The sequence below is a fragment of the Oncorhynchus mykiss genome, chromosome 10 (genome assembly GCF_013265735.2).
Source record: "Oncorhynchus mykiss isolate Arlee chromosome 10, USDA_OmykA_1.1, whole genome shotgun sequence".
NCBI classification, from domain to species: Eukaryota; Metazoa; Chordata; class Actinopteri; order Salmoniformes; family Salmonidae; genus Oncorhynchus; species Oncorhynchus mykiss.
Window position 1 is genome coordinate 34,204,776 of NC_048574.1, and position 13,372 is coordinate 34,218,147.

The window sequence follows — 13,372 nt, forward strand, 5'->3', positions numbered from 1 at the left end:
GCTGAGAACGCACCCTTGTGGGGCCCCAGTGTTGAGGATCAGCGGGGTGGAGATTGTTGTTACCTACCCTCACCACCTGGGGCGGCCCGTCAGGAAGTCCAGGACCCAGTTGCACAGGACAGGGTCGAGACCCAGGGTCTTGATGACGAGTTTGGAGGGTACTATGGTGTTAATTGCTGAGCTGTAGTCGATGAACAGCATTCTCACATAGGTATTCCTCTTGTCCAGATGGGTTAGGGCAGTGTGCAGTGGGATTGCATTTGCGTCGTCTGTGGACCTATTGGGGCGGTAAGCAAATTTGTTGTCCTCAAGCCATTTACCACAACTTTGGAAGTATGCTTGGGGTCATTGTCCATTTGGAAGACCCACTTGCGGCCAAGCTTTACCTTCCTGACTGATGTCTTGAGATGTTGTTTCTATATATCCACATAATTTTCCTGCCTCATGAAGCCATCTATTTTGTGAAGTGCACCAGTCCCTCCTGCAGCAAAGCACCCCCACAACATGATGCTGCCACCCCCGTGCTTCACGGTTGGGATGATGTCCTTCAGCTTGCAAGTGTCACCCTTTTTCCTCCAAACAAAACGATGGTCATTATGGCCAAACAGTTCTATTTTTGTTTCATCAGACCAGAGGACATTACTCCAGAAAGTACGATCTTTGTCCCCATGTGCTGTTGCAAACCGTAATCTGGCTTTTTATGGCGTTTTTGGAGCAGTGGCCCCTTTGTTGCTGAGCGGTCGTTCAGGTTATATCAATATAGGACTCGTTTATTTTTGTACCTGTCCTCTCCAGCATCTTCACAAGGTCCTTTGCTGTTGTTCTAGGATTCATTTGCACTTTTCGCACCAAAGTACGTTCATCTCTAGGAGACAGAATTTCTTCCTGAGCGGTATGACGGCTGCGTGGTCCCATGGTGTTTATACTTGCGTACTGTTGTTTGTACAGATTAATGTGGTACCTTCAGGCATTTGGAAATTGCTCCAAGGATGAACCAGACATGTGGAGGTCTGCGATTTTTCTCACTGAGCACATGTCCCAAACAGACAGAACAGCAAAACCAGCAGACCTACTGCACCCCTCATTCTAAAAATAATCCTGCTCACAAATGTACTCTCTGTGGCTCCATCTGTGCCCGTAAATTCATAGGTGACCAATACATGAGAATCTAACTCTTGTCTTCAGTGGAATACAGTGCCTTGCAAAAGTATTCACCCCCTTGGCGTTTTTTCTATGTTGTTGGAATTCAACCTGAAATTTAAATGGATTTTTACTTGGATTCCATTTAATGGACATACACAAAATAGTCCAAATTGGTGAAGTGAAATTAGAAAAATGACTTGCTTGAAAATCTTCAAAAAATAAAAAAACAGAAATGTGGTGTGTGCACATGTATTCACCCCCTTCGTTATGAAGCCCCTAAATCAGATCTGGTGCAACCAATTACCTTCAGATGTCACATAATTCATTAAATAAAGTCCACCTGTGTGCAATCTAAGTGTCACATGATCTATCACATGATCTCAGTATATATACACCTGTTCTGAAAGGCCCCAGAGTCTGCAACACCACTAAGCAAGGGGAACCACCAAGCAAGTGGCACCATGAAGACCAAGGAGCTCTCTGAACAGGCCAGGGACAAAGTTGTGGAGAAGTACAGATCAGGGTTGGGTTCTAAAAAACATCCCACGGAGCACCATTAAATCCATTATTAAAAAATGGAAAGAACATGGCACCACAACAAACCTGCCATGAGAGGACCGCCCACCAAAAGATAACCATGAAGGACCTGCAAAGCTCCACAGCGGAGATTGGAGTATCTGTCCATAGGACCATTTTAAGCCGTACATTCCACAGAGCTGGGCTTTATGGAAGAGTGGCCTGAAAAAAAGCCATTATTTAAATAAAAAAACAAGCAAACATGTTTGTTTGCCAAAAGGCATGTGGGAGACTCTCCAAACGTAGTGAAGAAGGTACTCTGGTCAGATGAGACTAAAATTGAGCTTTTTGTCTAACAAGGAAAATGCTATGTCTGGCACAAACCCAACACCTCTCATCAGCCCGAGAACAAAAAAAGCATGGTGGTGGCAGCATCATGCTGTGGGGATATTTTTAATCGGCAGGGACTGGGAAAATTGTAAGAATTGAAGAAATGATAGATGGTGCTAAATACCGGGAAATTCTTGAGGGAAACCTGTTTGTCTTCCAGAGATTTGAGACTTGGGATGGAGGTTCAACTTCCAGCAGGACAAGGACATTAAGCATACTGCTAAAGCAACACTCAAGGGGTTTAAGGGAAACATTTAAATGTCTTGGAATGGCCTAATTAAAGCCCAGACCTCAATCCAATTGAGAATCTGTGGTATTACTAAAAGATTTATGTACACCAGCAGGAACCCATCCAACTTGATGGAGCTGGAGCAGTTTTGCCTTGAAGAATGTGCAAAAATCACAGTGGTTAGATGTGCCAAGCTTATAGAGGCATATCCCAAGAGACTTGCAGCTGTAATTGCTGCAAAACGTGGCTCTACAAAGTATTGACTTTACGGGGGGTGAATAATTATGCACGCTCAAGTTTTCAGTTGTTTTCTCTTATTTCTTCTTTGTTTCACAATAAAAAATCATTTGCATCTCCAAAGTGGTAGGCATGTTGTGTGAATCAAATGATACAACCCCCCCCAAAATCTGTTTTAATTCCAGGTTGTAAGGCAACAAACTGGGAAAAATGCCAAGGGGGTGAATACCTTCTCAAGGGACTGTACATTTAAGAACTCTGATAAACCAGAGAACATAAAGGAAGAGGACCTTACAGCAGGGTATTCTAATGTTGATATTGTACAAGGTTGTGGGAGAGTAAAACCTGATTTATCTGAAGGTCTGTGTCTCAAATGAGCCCTTATTCCTAACTTTTGACAAGAGAACAAATGAGGCCCAAAACTTGTACACTGAATGTGGAGGGCGTCATTTGAAATTTGCCTTGAGGCCTCTTTTTCTTCTGCTTATGTCCAGTTGTTTAGTTATTTGTTTCTGTCCCTAAGTAAAAAATGTATATTCTCAGAGTCATAAGTACAATGCCATGTGTTACAGTTGAATTCTGGACTTTGTTCATCCACCGTAGGAATAGAAGACAGTGCACAGTAAGAGTTGTTAAACATGATTTTACAGTTCCACCAGTAACAAGATCCCAATTTAACATCTGTTTGCTGCTAATGAGGCCATACCTAATTACTCACAAGAGAAGAATACACACAAACACCACCAATTAGAGTTAAATACAGTAGCTAAATTACTTTTTATGATTAATATTCTGTAATGATGCAATTTACCTAGAGTTTAATGTAAACATTTGACACTTGATTAATTATTCCAGGGAAATTAATGAATGTAGTGTAGATGTACAAATGAGATAAATAACAAGTCCCTTCGGCCTCTCACATCATCCTGTGGAAAAACAGGGACTATGGGATGCTGGTAAAATAATTGTATTTAAGAAGCTGCTCAGCTTCCAGATCACTGAGTGTGATATGCACTCACTCAGGTAAGAGGTTAACAATCCAATACTGCAAAACTATCATACAGATTTTGTTTTTTAACAGTAGGATTTGTGGATTTGTCTGAAAATACTTCCGTAGGAAACACTGTGAATTTGTATAGATAACTCATAGAGATATTATTTAGAAATTAGCGTTAAGTGTAAATGTGTGTTTTGTTTACAAACTTTTATGTTATAGTAATCAGATTTCAACAGATTAGTGCACAATATTTGCATTCACTAACACGTTTTGAAATCAGCGTTCAATCTTTTGGCTGGATTTGTTAAAGGCCGAATGCAGGGATTTTTATTTCAATATCAAATCATTTCTGGCTAACAAATAAGTACCTTACTGTAATATTTTTCCATACAAATTGTCAAAAAGAAACAAAATTATATTTTCAGCAAAAAAACATTTCTCAAGCAATAATTTTTCTAGGACTGTCTGGGAGTGGTCTGAGTGGGGAGGGGGATGAATATGTCATCTGAACGGTAATCTGTTCTTGACAAAAAGGTTTGGGACTGTTTGTTATTGGTCTATATTAACAAATGTTACTATATGTATGTATATTTGTGCATATGTGGCTATGCATGTGTGTATATATATATATTTACTATTTACAAAAAATATATGTGTGGGATTATAAATTATGCAGACAATTACATTGATGGATGTTACAATCTACCTGCAATATTAAAGCTGACCATTAATAATGTTACTTTCAGGACAACTGAGAACTTGGAAAAAAACAAAGTAAAATCATGATGTCAGTGACCTCCAGGTGGCAAAGTCGGAGGGCTAGAAAAATGCCAGTTTCCAACTTGGAATTCCAAGTTGGATAAGTCTTCAAAACAATGATTCCCAGTCTGAGCTAATTTTTCCTGAGTTTGCAGTTGTCATGAACACACTGAAGATGGAAGTTGGAGTTCCAAGTTCCCAGTTGTATGGATCGAGACATTATACTGCCTCGATCCATACAAAACTCCACCCATGCAAAACCTCCCGATTAGAAGGTCCTGTGTAGATTGTATTTTCAACTAGCAACTATCAGGAAATAATACTCATCAAATTTCTTCACACGTTTACAGTCTGCATTTTATCAGCTGTTGTACAATATGATACAAAACACCGGAAAACAGAATTTTGACTGCATTGGGCCTGTAACTGAACATAATTGAGAACCACTTCCTATGAATTAGTATACATGTTTGTGTTATATCACATCGAATATATCATAGATTTCCCCACTCGGACACCACCAAGGTTGAGAATCTGAAATAATAAGAGTTTTTTTGCTTCTACAGGCAACACTTTTCATAGAAATTATAGTTACACCATATATTATTGTAGATACTTTCGGAACAAGAAGATAACTGTACTAAGCCATGTTTGTTAAGAATGAGCTTCTTCTATCTGAAGTCTACAAGGTATCAATGTATCTCTCTGTCTGCACCAGGTTTGTCTGAGATCCTATCAAGCCCACTGGCCCAGAGGTATGAACAGCACCCAGTCCAGCCCTGTCACCTTCTTCATCATCCAGGGTCTGGCCAGTCTGGGGGAGAAGAAGATGGTCCTGTTTATCATCTTCCTGCTGGCCTACACTGTCATACTAGGTGGAAACATCATGATCATCTACCTGGTACTGTACATTGTACACGCACAGCCAGAACCAGATCACAATAACATTAGATAGAGATGATGTTATAAGAGACCATGAGTTGTAGTTAGTGTAAGTAATCAAAGGGTTTTGTTCAGGTCCTCTCACTTAGAATTTGCTCTAAGGGCCTGTAGACTACACTATACTCCTAAGGAGTCAGGAGTTTAGAACTCTTGAGATTTATGGCTTGGGCCCAGAGTTTCCCCTGGTCGAGTCATGTTGTCAGGAAAAACTCTCCGCTGGGCCTATCTATGACATCACTGTCTAACCGCTTTCTTTGTCTCGTCCTAAAGGTCCGGACCGACCCGAAGCTGGGCTCCCCCATGTACTTCTTCCTCCACAACCTGTCCATCGTGGACATGATTTACACAACGGTCACCATCCCCAACATGTTGTCAGGCTTCCTGACTGAGGTCAAGACTGTGTCCGTCCCCGGCTGCTTCCTCCAGATGTACTGTTTCATCCACATGTCTGTTACCGGCCGCGCCCTGCTGACCGCTATGGCCTACGACCGCTATGTGGCCATCTGTAATCCTCTCCGCTATGCCGCTGTGATGACCCGCTCCGTCTGCCTGCTACTCATCATTGGGGCTTGGACCTTCGGTGCCATTTGCACCTTCCCAACCACTAGCATGGCAATGCAACGTTCATACTGTGGACCCAACGTGGTGCGCCACTGCTGGTGTGACCCGTCCTCAGTGAGGCTGCTGGTGTGTGGGGACACTCAGGTGGACAACATCGTGTCACTGTCTTCTGCTCTCGTAGCGCTGCTCACCACGGGTGTGCTCATCCTCACTTCCTACATCCTCATCGGTGTGAAGATAGCTAAAATGGGCGCCACAGAGCGACTGAAGGCGTTTAGCACCTGTGCCGCCCACCTGACGGTTGTGTCCATTTCTTACAGCTCTGCCTCATTTGTCTATATCTCCTACCGTGTGGGAAACTTCTCTCCAGAGGTGACCCTCCTCTTCATCCTCTTTCTCCCCCTCCTCCTTTCCCTGTTTTAAGGACTGTTTAACTCCTCCATCAGACAACCTTCAGTCAACACTGTGATCTTACATTCACCAGTTGAAGAGTTTGACTGATATTTGTGCCATTACTCTGGTTACCCATGTCCTCTCTGATTTGTCATTCACTGTTGATGTCTAATGGTATGCAAAAGGCATTCCCACCAGGAGATGGCACTGTTGTATTATTTTAGTGTAACATACTGATGCTCTTCAGTCACTGTACATTTGTAGTATGTTGTCAGTGCTGTGAAAATCCCAATAACAGTGTTGGGGTCAATTTCATTTCAATTCCAGTCAATTAAGAAAGTATACGAAATTCCAATTGTAATTCCATTTTCCTAATTGAAAAGCGTTGAGGATAATTGGAATTTCAGAGTACTTCCTGAATTGATTGGAATTTAAATGGAATCCAACCATCCCTATTAATGCTATGTATATGTTTATGGTTGAATATGATCAAGGTCATACTGTTAATAACGTTGTGATAAGGTTAGATAACATCGTGTTGATGTTGTAAGTGCGTATCATTGTTGTTTAATAATGTGTAACCTTTTGTTTAGTATATTGTGGTTGTGGGCATCATTGTTACATTGCGGTTGTCTTAATGTTGTATTCATGTTGTGTTATTGTTGTAGGTGCGTATCATCGTGTCGGTGCTGTACTCGGCTCTGACTCCTTTCCTGAACCCGATGATCTACAGCCTGAGGAACAAGGAGCTGAGAGCGGCCATCAAGAGGGCCTTCTGCCGACACAGAGACGTCTCACCGCAGAGCCGCAAAACACTCAACACACTGTCCTGACAGCAAAACATTCAATACAATCTCCTTTGGGCTAAAAAGTGTGATAATTTTCAGAGATTCCAAAATAATGCAAAGTCACTGTTTCCAATTATTGTTTGTTGTTTGGAAAGCAGAACAGCTAAATGTTTCATTATCATGCACTTATAAACGAAACCGAACAATATTTGTGTTTTGGTTTTGTGTGGGTTGCACAACTGTATACATCTGATTTAATAGTTTTAAGTTTATTGATAAAAACGAAATAACAACTGTAAAGTCCTGTTCAATTGCATTGTACAAATTACCAGATACAGTACTAAATGGTATGTGATTATACTTGTTTTTAATCAATACCAAAGAAACAACAGTAATTGTTAGGTGATTATTGTGTAATTACATTCTCGCAATATTATTTCTAAATATCAGAGAAATAGCACCCTGTCAAATAAAGTGTACCAACAGATTTTGGTTTTGTGCCTCTGCCCTCTCTGTAAGCGTCACAAATTAAAATAAAACTTTGCACAATAAAATATTCTAATATGGTTTGCATTTGGAAATTAAATCAAGAAATGATTCATGGAACACCACCCAAAACTTTGCACCACCTAAAATAAATGTCAGTTTGAAAACATAGTAGTAGTGTTCTTCCTAGTTCTGTATTTTAGAGTAGATTTGCATTATGCATTAGGATTTTTTTCCATCAGTACTAACCGAATCCGGGGCAGCTGTATGTTTTAATTGTTAGAACATGCTTTGAATATGCATACCATCAATTAAATAATGGCTCTCAACTTATGTTAGCGTCCAATTCAACAGAACCCTTACAGGTCCCTCAGGTGGTGGTTGAGAAGAAACTCCCTTGTTTTATGAACGCCACACACATACACTGCAGTTCTCATTATATTATATATTATTTATTTTCCCATCAGATTTAACACAGAATCCTGCAGCTACCTTGGCTCTGTGAACACCCTAAATATCCTCTGTTAAATCTCTTTAGTCTAAACCTTAGTCTGTAAACCACCCTATTCAGTTTGCACAGGTTTGCATAGGCTAGGAAGCGATGGAGGATGATAATGGTAAACCCACATCCCAGCACAATATGGTAGACCAGTAAGTGTGTGCTACAGGTTGTCAGGGCCTTGCTGTTTAAAGAGCTGTTCTACAAACAATGGCAATCTTCAGATAGGCGAGACTGATGCTGCCTATGGACGAGACAAACAGCATAACAGTAAATGTTAAGACATATATGTTATTTATAAACACGGTCTCGCAGGAGAGTTTGAATAAGGAGGCGCTGTCGCAGTACGGGTTAAATATGTTAGACCTACATCGTGATAGGTGGATGGTGATGCCCAGCAGAATCCCCACTCAGACTATGGCTACCCCCAGGCAGACACAGACAACCTGAATACCATTTTTCTGTTCATGATGGTAGTGTGCGGCAGGGGGTTGCAGATGGCCACATACCTGTCAAAGGCCATGATCATGAGAACGGTGTGTGATGTCGTTGCATAAACATGAGCACAGAAAGCCTGAATGACACACTCCATGTAAGTGATATAGCGCTCAGGTTCTGCGGACAAAATGTCCCCTAACAGACAATGTATCATCGCTGTAGCCCCGACTATGTTATTAAGAGACAAGTTTCAGAAAAGGATGCACTGTGCATGGGATGATGCAGGCTCCTCTCCATGGAGATCAGTACTATGAGGCCGATGTTGGCCACGAGGTGAAGATGTAGATGATAAGGAAGAGGATTAGGTCAGGGTAGGAGGTATGTTGAGTGACCTTTAAGAGATTAAAGGGAAGTTCAGGATTTTATAACTTGATAGAAGAAAACTGTAATCCATGATTTGTTTTCTTTAACCTTATCAGTCCCGAGACCCATCTAACTTTCATTTATCTGCATGTTTATATGTTTTTATTATAAACACCTGATAAAAAGGAATTTATATGAATGCTGTAAGTACAGAAATGGTTTGCTCAGTGGGAAATAAATATCCAACTAGTCAGTGACAACTGTGTGGAGTTTGTGACAGCAACTATGTGAGCTTATTACAGTTTTATAGACACTTCGTCCTGGGATTTCCTATGATCTTCTATGAAGAACCCCACCCTTACCTTCTAACGACTATTGTGTAGCTTGTGAACGTCATATAGAGCACAACATGTCACATGAGAGTCCCAGCTTTTCATAGATCGCTTTTAATTGTTTGCAGCTCAAACCATTTAGACTCTACAGACATTTTTGAACAAAGACACAAACACCTTTCTAGCTCAGCCCCCATTAAACACACAGACTAATGGTACCAACGGATGCAGAAGAATTAGACAAAACTAATGGTACAAGCCAGAAGTGTCACAGTTTCTGTGTTATTTGATTGTTGTTTCCTTAGGTTACCGTTGGAGGGCACCCTTACCCTGTTTTCTAGATTTCAGGTTACCCTGATAATTACTCATTGGATTCTCCTGTGTTTAATTACCTTCTCTGTTCACCTGGTTGCCTTGTTATTTAGGTTCCTCAGTTGGTCTGTATATTTGCTTAGGTCTCATGTTTTATTAGTGTGCTCTTGTGCGGTTGCCTTGTTTCTGTTAAGACTAAGTAAAAGTTCTGGATTTATCCTTACATTATTGGTACAGTAGTCCTAAGTCTACAATGGACCCAGCAGAGATTTTTCAATTAGTCCGAGGAACACTCCGAATTCCACCATTTATGGTCGGCTCTCAACCACCATGGAACTGTGATTGGATGTGCATGTACATGCCTAGTTAAATAAAGATGAAATAAAAACAAAGTAAATTGATCGCCATGAGGCGCGACTGCAGACATTGTCGGACGATTTAAGAACTCTTGTGTCCGCTCTGCAGACTGGACAGTCGGTGGCAACGGCTGCTGCACCAGTGGCTGTTCCTAATGCTCAGAGTCGTCATCCCTTTGGGAGCCTCATCTCCCGGCACAGGAGCGCTATGAGGGGCATCCTGGGAGGTGTCGTGGGTTACTGCTCCAATGCTCACTGGCCTTCGAGCTGCAGGCAACAACGTTTCCCACTGAGCGTTTCAGACTGGCATACGTCATCTCCTTGCTCTCAGGACGGGCTCTAGCCTGGGCTACGGCCATATGAGAGAAGCAATCAGACATTTGTTTTAATTGTCAAAGCTTCACCCAGGAGATGAAGAGGGTTTTTGATCACCCCATCAGTGGTAGGAACGCTGCTCAAAGACTCATTGTGCTTTGACACGGCAGCCGGAGGGTAGCAGATTACACCATTGACTTTCGGACGCTTGCCGTTGAAAGTGGTTGGATATAGAGGCACTTCACTCAGCCTTTCTGAACGGACTCAGCGAGGTTCTCAAGGATGAACCGACTTCTCTGGATGAGCTTATCATTCTGGCCATCCGGATTGACAACCGGCTTCGGGAACGTCGTTGTGAGAGGACGGAGGTGTTCAGAGTTGTTTCCAGTGTTTCGGGTTCCGCCGAAGGAGTCGATTCTTTGTTTGTTCCACTGCCTAATGCTGCGTCTGCTTGTCCTGTACCCCGTCAGAGTTGTCAATTCGGCTCTGTTTCAGAAGAGCCAATGCAATTGGGACACACCAGGTTTCTGCTCTGGAGAGACGGTGCAGGATTAACAAGCAACGTTGTCTTTACTGTGGTCAGTCTGGACATTTCCATGCCTCCTGTCCCAAGCTGATGGGAAACGGGATGACTCGTCATTAGACGGGAGAATACTGGCCAGTCAAATACAATCTTCAGGGGGCCTCCCGGGTGGCGCAGTGGTTAAGGGCGCTGTAATGCAGCGCCAGCTGTGCCATCAGAGTCCCTGGGTTCGCGCCCAGGCTCTGTCGTAACCGGCCGCGACCGGTAGGTCCGTGGGGAACCATTACCTTCTTCCTCTTATGTCGTCAGCCTTTGAGAGACTCTAGGGAGCTACAGTGCCTTGTGAAAGTATTCGGCCCCCTTGAACTTTGCGACCTTTTGCCACATTTCAGGCTTCAAACATAAAGATATAAACTGTATTTTTTTGTGAAGAATCAACAACAAGTGGGACATAATCATGAAGTGGAACGACATTTATTGGATATTTCAAACTTTTTTAACAAATCAAAAACTGAAAAATTGGGCGTGCAAAATTATTCAGCCCCCTTAAGTTAATACTTTGTAGCGCCACCTTTTGCTGCGATTACAGCTGTAAGTCGCTTGGGGTATGTCTCTATCAGTTTTGCACATCGAGAGACTGACATTTTTTCCCATTCCTCCTTGCAAAACAGCTCGAGCTCAGTGAGGTTGGATGGAGAGCATTTGTGAACAGCAGTTTTCAGTTCTTTCCACAGATTCTCGATTGGATTCAGGTCTGGACTTTGACTTGGCAATTCTAACACCTGGATATGTTTATTTTTGAACCATTCCATTGTAGATTTTGCTTTATGTTTTGGATCATTGTCTTGTTGGAAGACAAATCTCCATCCCAATCTCAGGTCTTTTGCAGACTCCATCAGGTTTTCTTCCAGAATGGTCCTGTATTTGGCTCCATCCATCTTCCCATCAATTTTAACCATCTTCCCTGTCCCTGCTGAAGAAAAGCAGGCCCAAACCATGATGCTGCCACCACAATGTTTGACAGTGGGGATGGTGTGTTCAGCTGTGTTGCTTTTACGCCAAACATAACGTTTTGCATTGTTGCCAAAAAGTTCAATTTTGGTTTCATCTGACCAGAGCACCTTCTTCCACATGTTTGGTGTGTCTCCCAGGTGGCTTGTGGCAAACTTTAAACAACACTTTTTATGGATATCTTTAAGAAATGGCTTTCTTCTTGCCACTCTTCCATAAAGGCCAGATTTGTGCAATATACGACTGATTGTTGTCCTATGGACAGAGTCTCCCACCTCAGCTGTAGATCTCTGCAGTTCATCCAGAGTGATCATGGGCCTCTTGGCTGCATCTCTGATCAGTCTTCTCCTTGTATGAGCTGAAAGTTTAGAGGGACGGCCAGGTCTTGGTAGATTTGCAGTGGTCTGATACTCCTTCCATTTCAATATTATCGCTTGCACAGTGCTCCTTGGGATGTTTAAAGCTTGGGAAATATTTTTGTATCCAAATCCGGCTTTAAACTTCTTCACAACAGTATCTCGGACCTGCCTGGTGTGTTCCTTTTTCTTCATGATGCTCTCTGCGCTTTTAACGGACCTCTGAGACTATCACAGTGCAGGTGCATTTATACGGAGACTTGATTACACACAGGTGGATTGTATTTATCATCATTAGTCATTTAGGTCAACATTGGATCATTCAGAGATCCTCACTGAACTTCTGGAGAGAGTTTGCTGCAATGAAAGTAAAGGGGCTGAATAATTTTGCACGCCTAATTTTTCAGTTTTTGATTTGTTAAAAAAGTTTGAAATATCCAATAAATGTCGTTCCACTTCATGATTGTGTCCCACTTGTTGTTGATTCTTCACAAAAAAATACAGTTTTATATCTTTATGTTTGAAGCCTGAAATGTGGCAAAAGGTCGCAAAGTTCAAGGGGGCCAAATACTTTCGCAAGGCACTGTACGTTTAAAAAGAAAAGTGATTTACGGAACGCATTCAATGTGGTGCGCATCAAACAGGGAGATGAGTGGAAGACAGCGGTCAACACCCCAAATGGACATTATGAGTACCGTGTCATGCCGTTTGGATTTACAAATGCTCCGGCCATTTTCCAGGCCCTGGTTAATGATGTGCTGCGCGACTTCCTTCACCAGTTTGTGATTGTGTACCTGGATGACATTCTCATCTTCTCCAGGTCCATGGTTGAACACATCCAACATGTCCTTTTAAAGTCAAATGGCAAGTCTATGCCAAATCCTCAGATTATTCAAAAGTGGTAGGACGATATGAAAAAATGGCCACATATCACCAACGAAGACATCTTTAATGATTTATTCTTGTCAATCAGTGTGGATGGGAAAGAGATGAGGAGCTACAAAAGCACAGAGAAATATCAATATCAAATAAACCCCCACCCACAGCGGCAAAGTTGAGGATGACAATCTGGTGTACCTCAAAGCAGATGTCCAGCCCAGTCAGAGCAAACACATCATCATTCTGCCTGGATTCTTCTGTTGCAGGGCAGGTCGAAGACTTGCAGTCAATGAGGTAAAGAATCAAGGTGAGTTTTAAACATTTTTTACCCCCTATTTCATGGTATCCAATTGGTAGTAGTTACAGTCTTGTCTCACCGCTGCAACTCCAATACAGACTCGGGAGAGACAAAGGTCAAGAGCCATGCGTCCTCCGTAACACAACCCAACAAAGCCGCACTGCTTCTTGACACAATGCCCATCCAACCTGGAAGCCAGCCGCACCAATGTGTCAGAGGAAACACCGTAAACTTGGCAACCATGCACTG

The 13,372-nt window shown here is 42.3% G+C and overlaps 1 protein-coding gene and 1 pseudogene across 1 annotated transcript; one reads left to right on the forward strand and one right to left on the reverse strand.

Annotated features, from left to right (window-relative positions):
* Positions 1-5,028: 5,028 nt before the first annotated feature.
* On the forward strand, positions 5,029-7,000 carry LOC110534890 (olfactory receptor 1052-like). The gene is made up of 3 exons (XM_021619812.2): positions 5,029-5,172; positions 5,484-6,146; positions 6,836-7,000. The coding sequence occupies exons 1-3, from the start codon at positions 5,029-5,031 to the stop codon at positions 6,998-7,000; spliced, it is 972 nt and encodes a 323-aa protein (XP_021475487.1).
* Positions 7,001-7,811: 811 nt separating this feature from the next.
* Positions 7,812-12,791, reverse strand: LOC110534891 (annotated as a pseudogene).
* Between the last annotated feature and the right edge of the window lie 581 nt (positions 12,792-13,372).

What these genes read in the sequence shown, in the direction of transcription:
- LOC110534890 (XM_021619812.2), top strand. Translation starts at nt 5,029, where the DNA reads ATGAACAGCACCCAGTCCAGCCCTGTCACCTTCTTCATCATCCAGGGT. An exon ending in ACATCATGATCATCTACCTG is followed by an intron (nt 5,173 to 5,483) that starts GTACTGTACATT and finishes CTCGTCCTAAAG; the next exon opens with GTCCGGACCGACCCGAAGCT. An exon ending in TGGGAAACTTCTCTCCAGAG is followed by an intron (nt 6,147 to 6,835) that starts GTGACCCTCCTC and finishes TTATTGTTGTAG; the next exon opens with GTGCGTATCATCGTGTCGGT.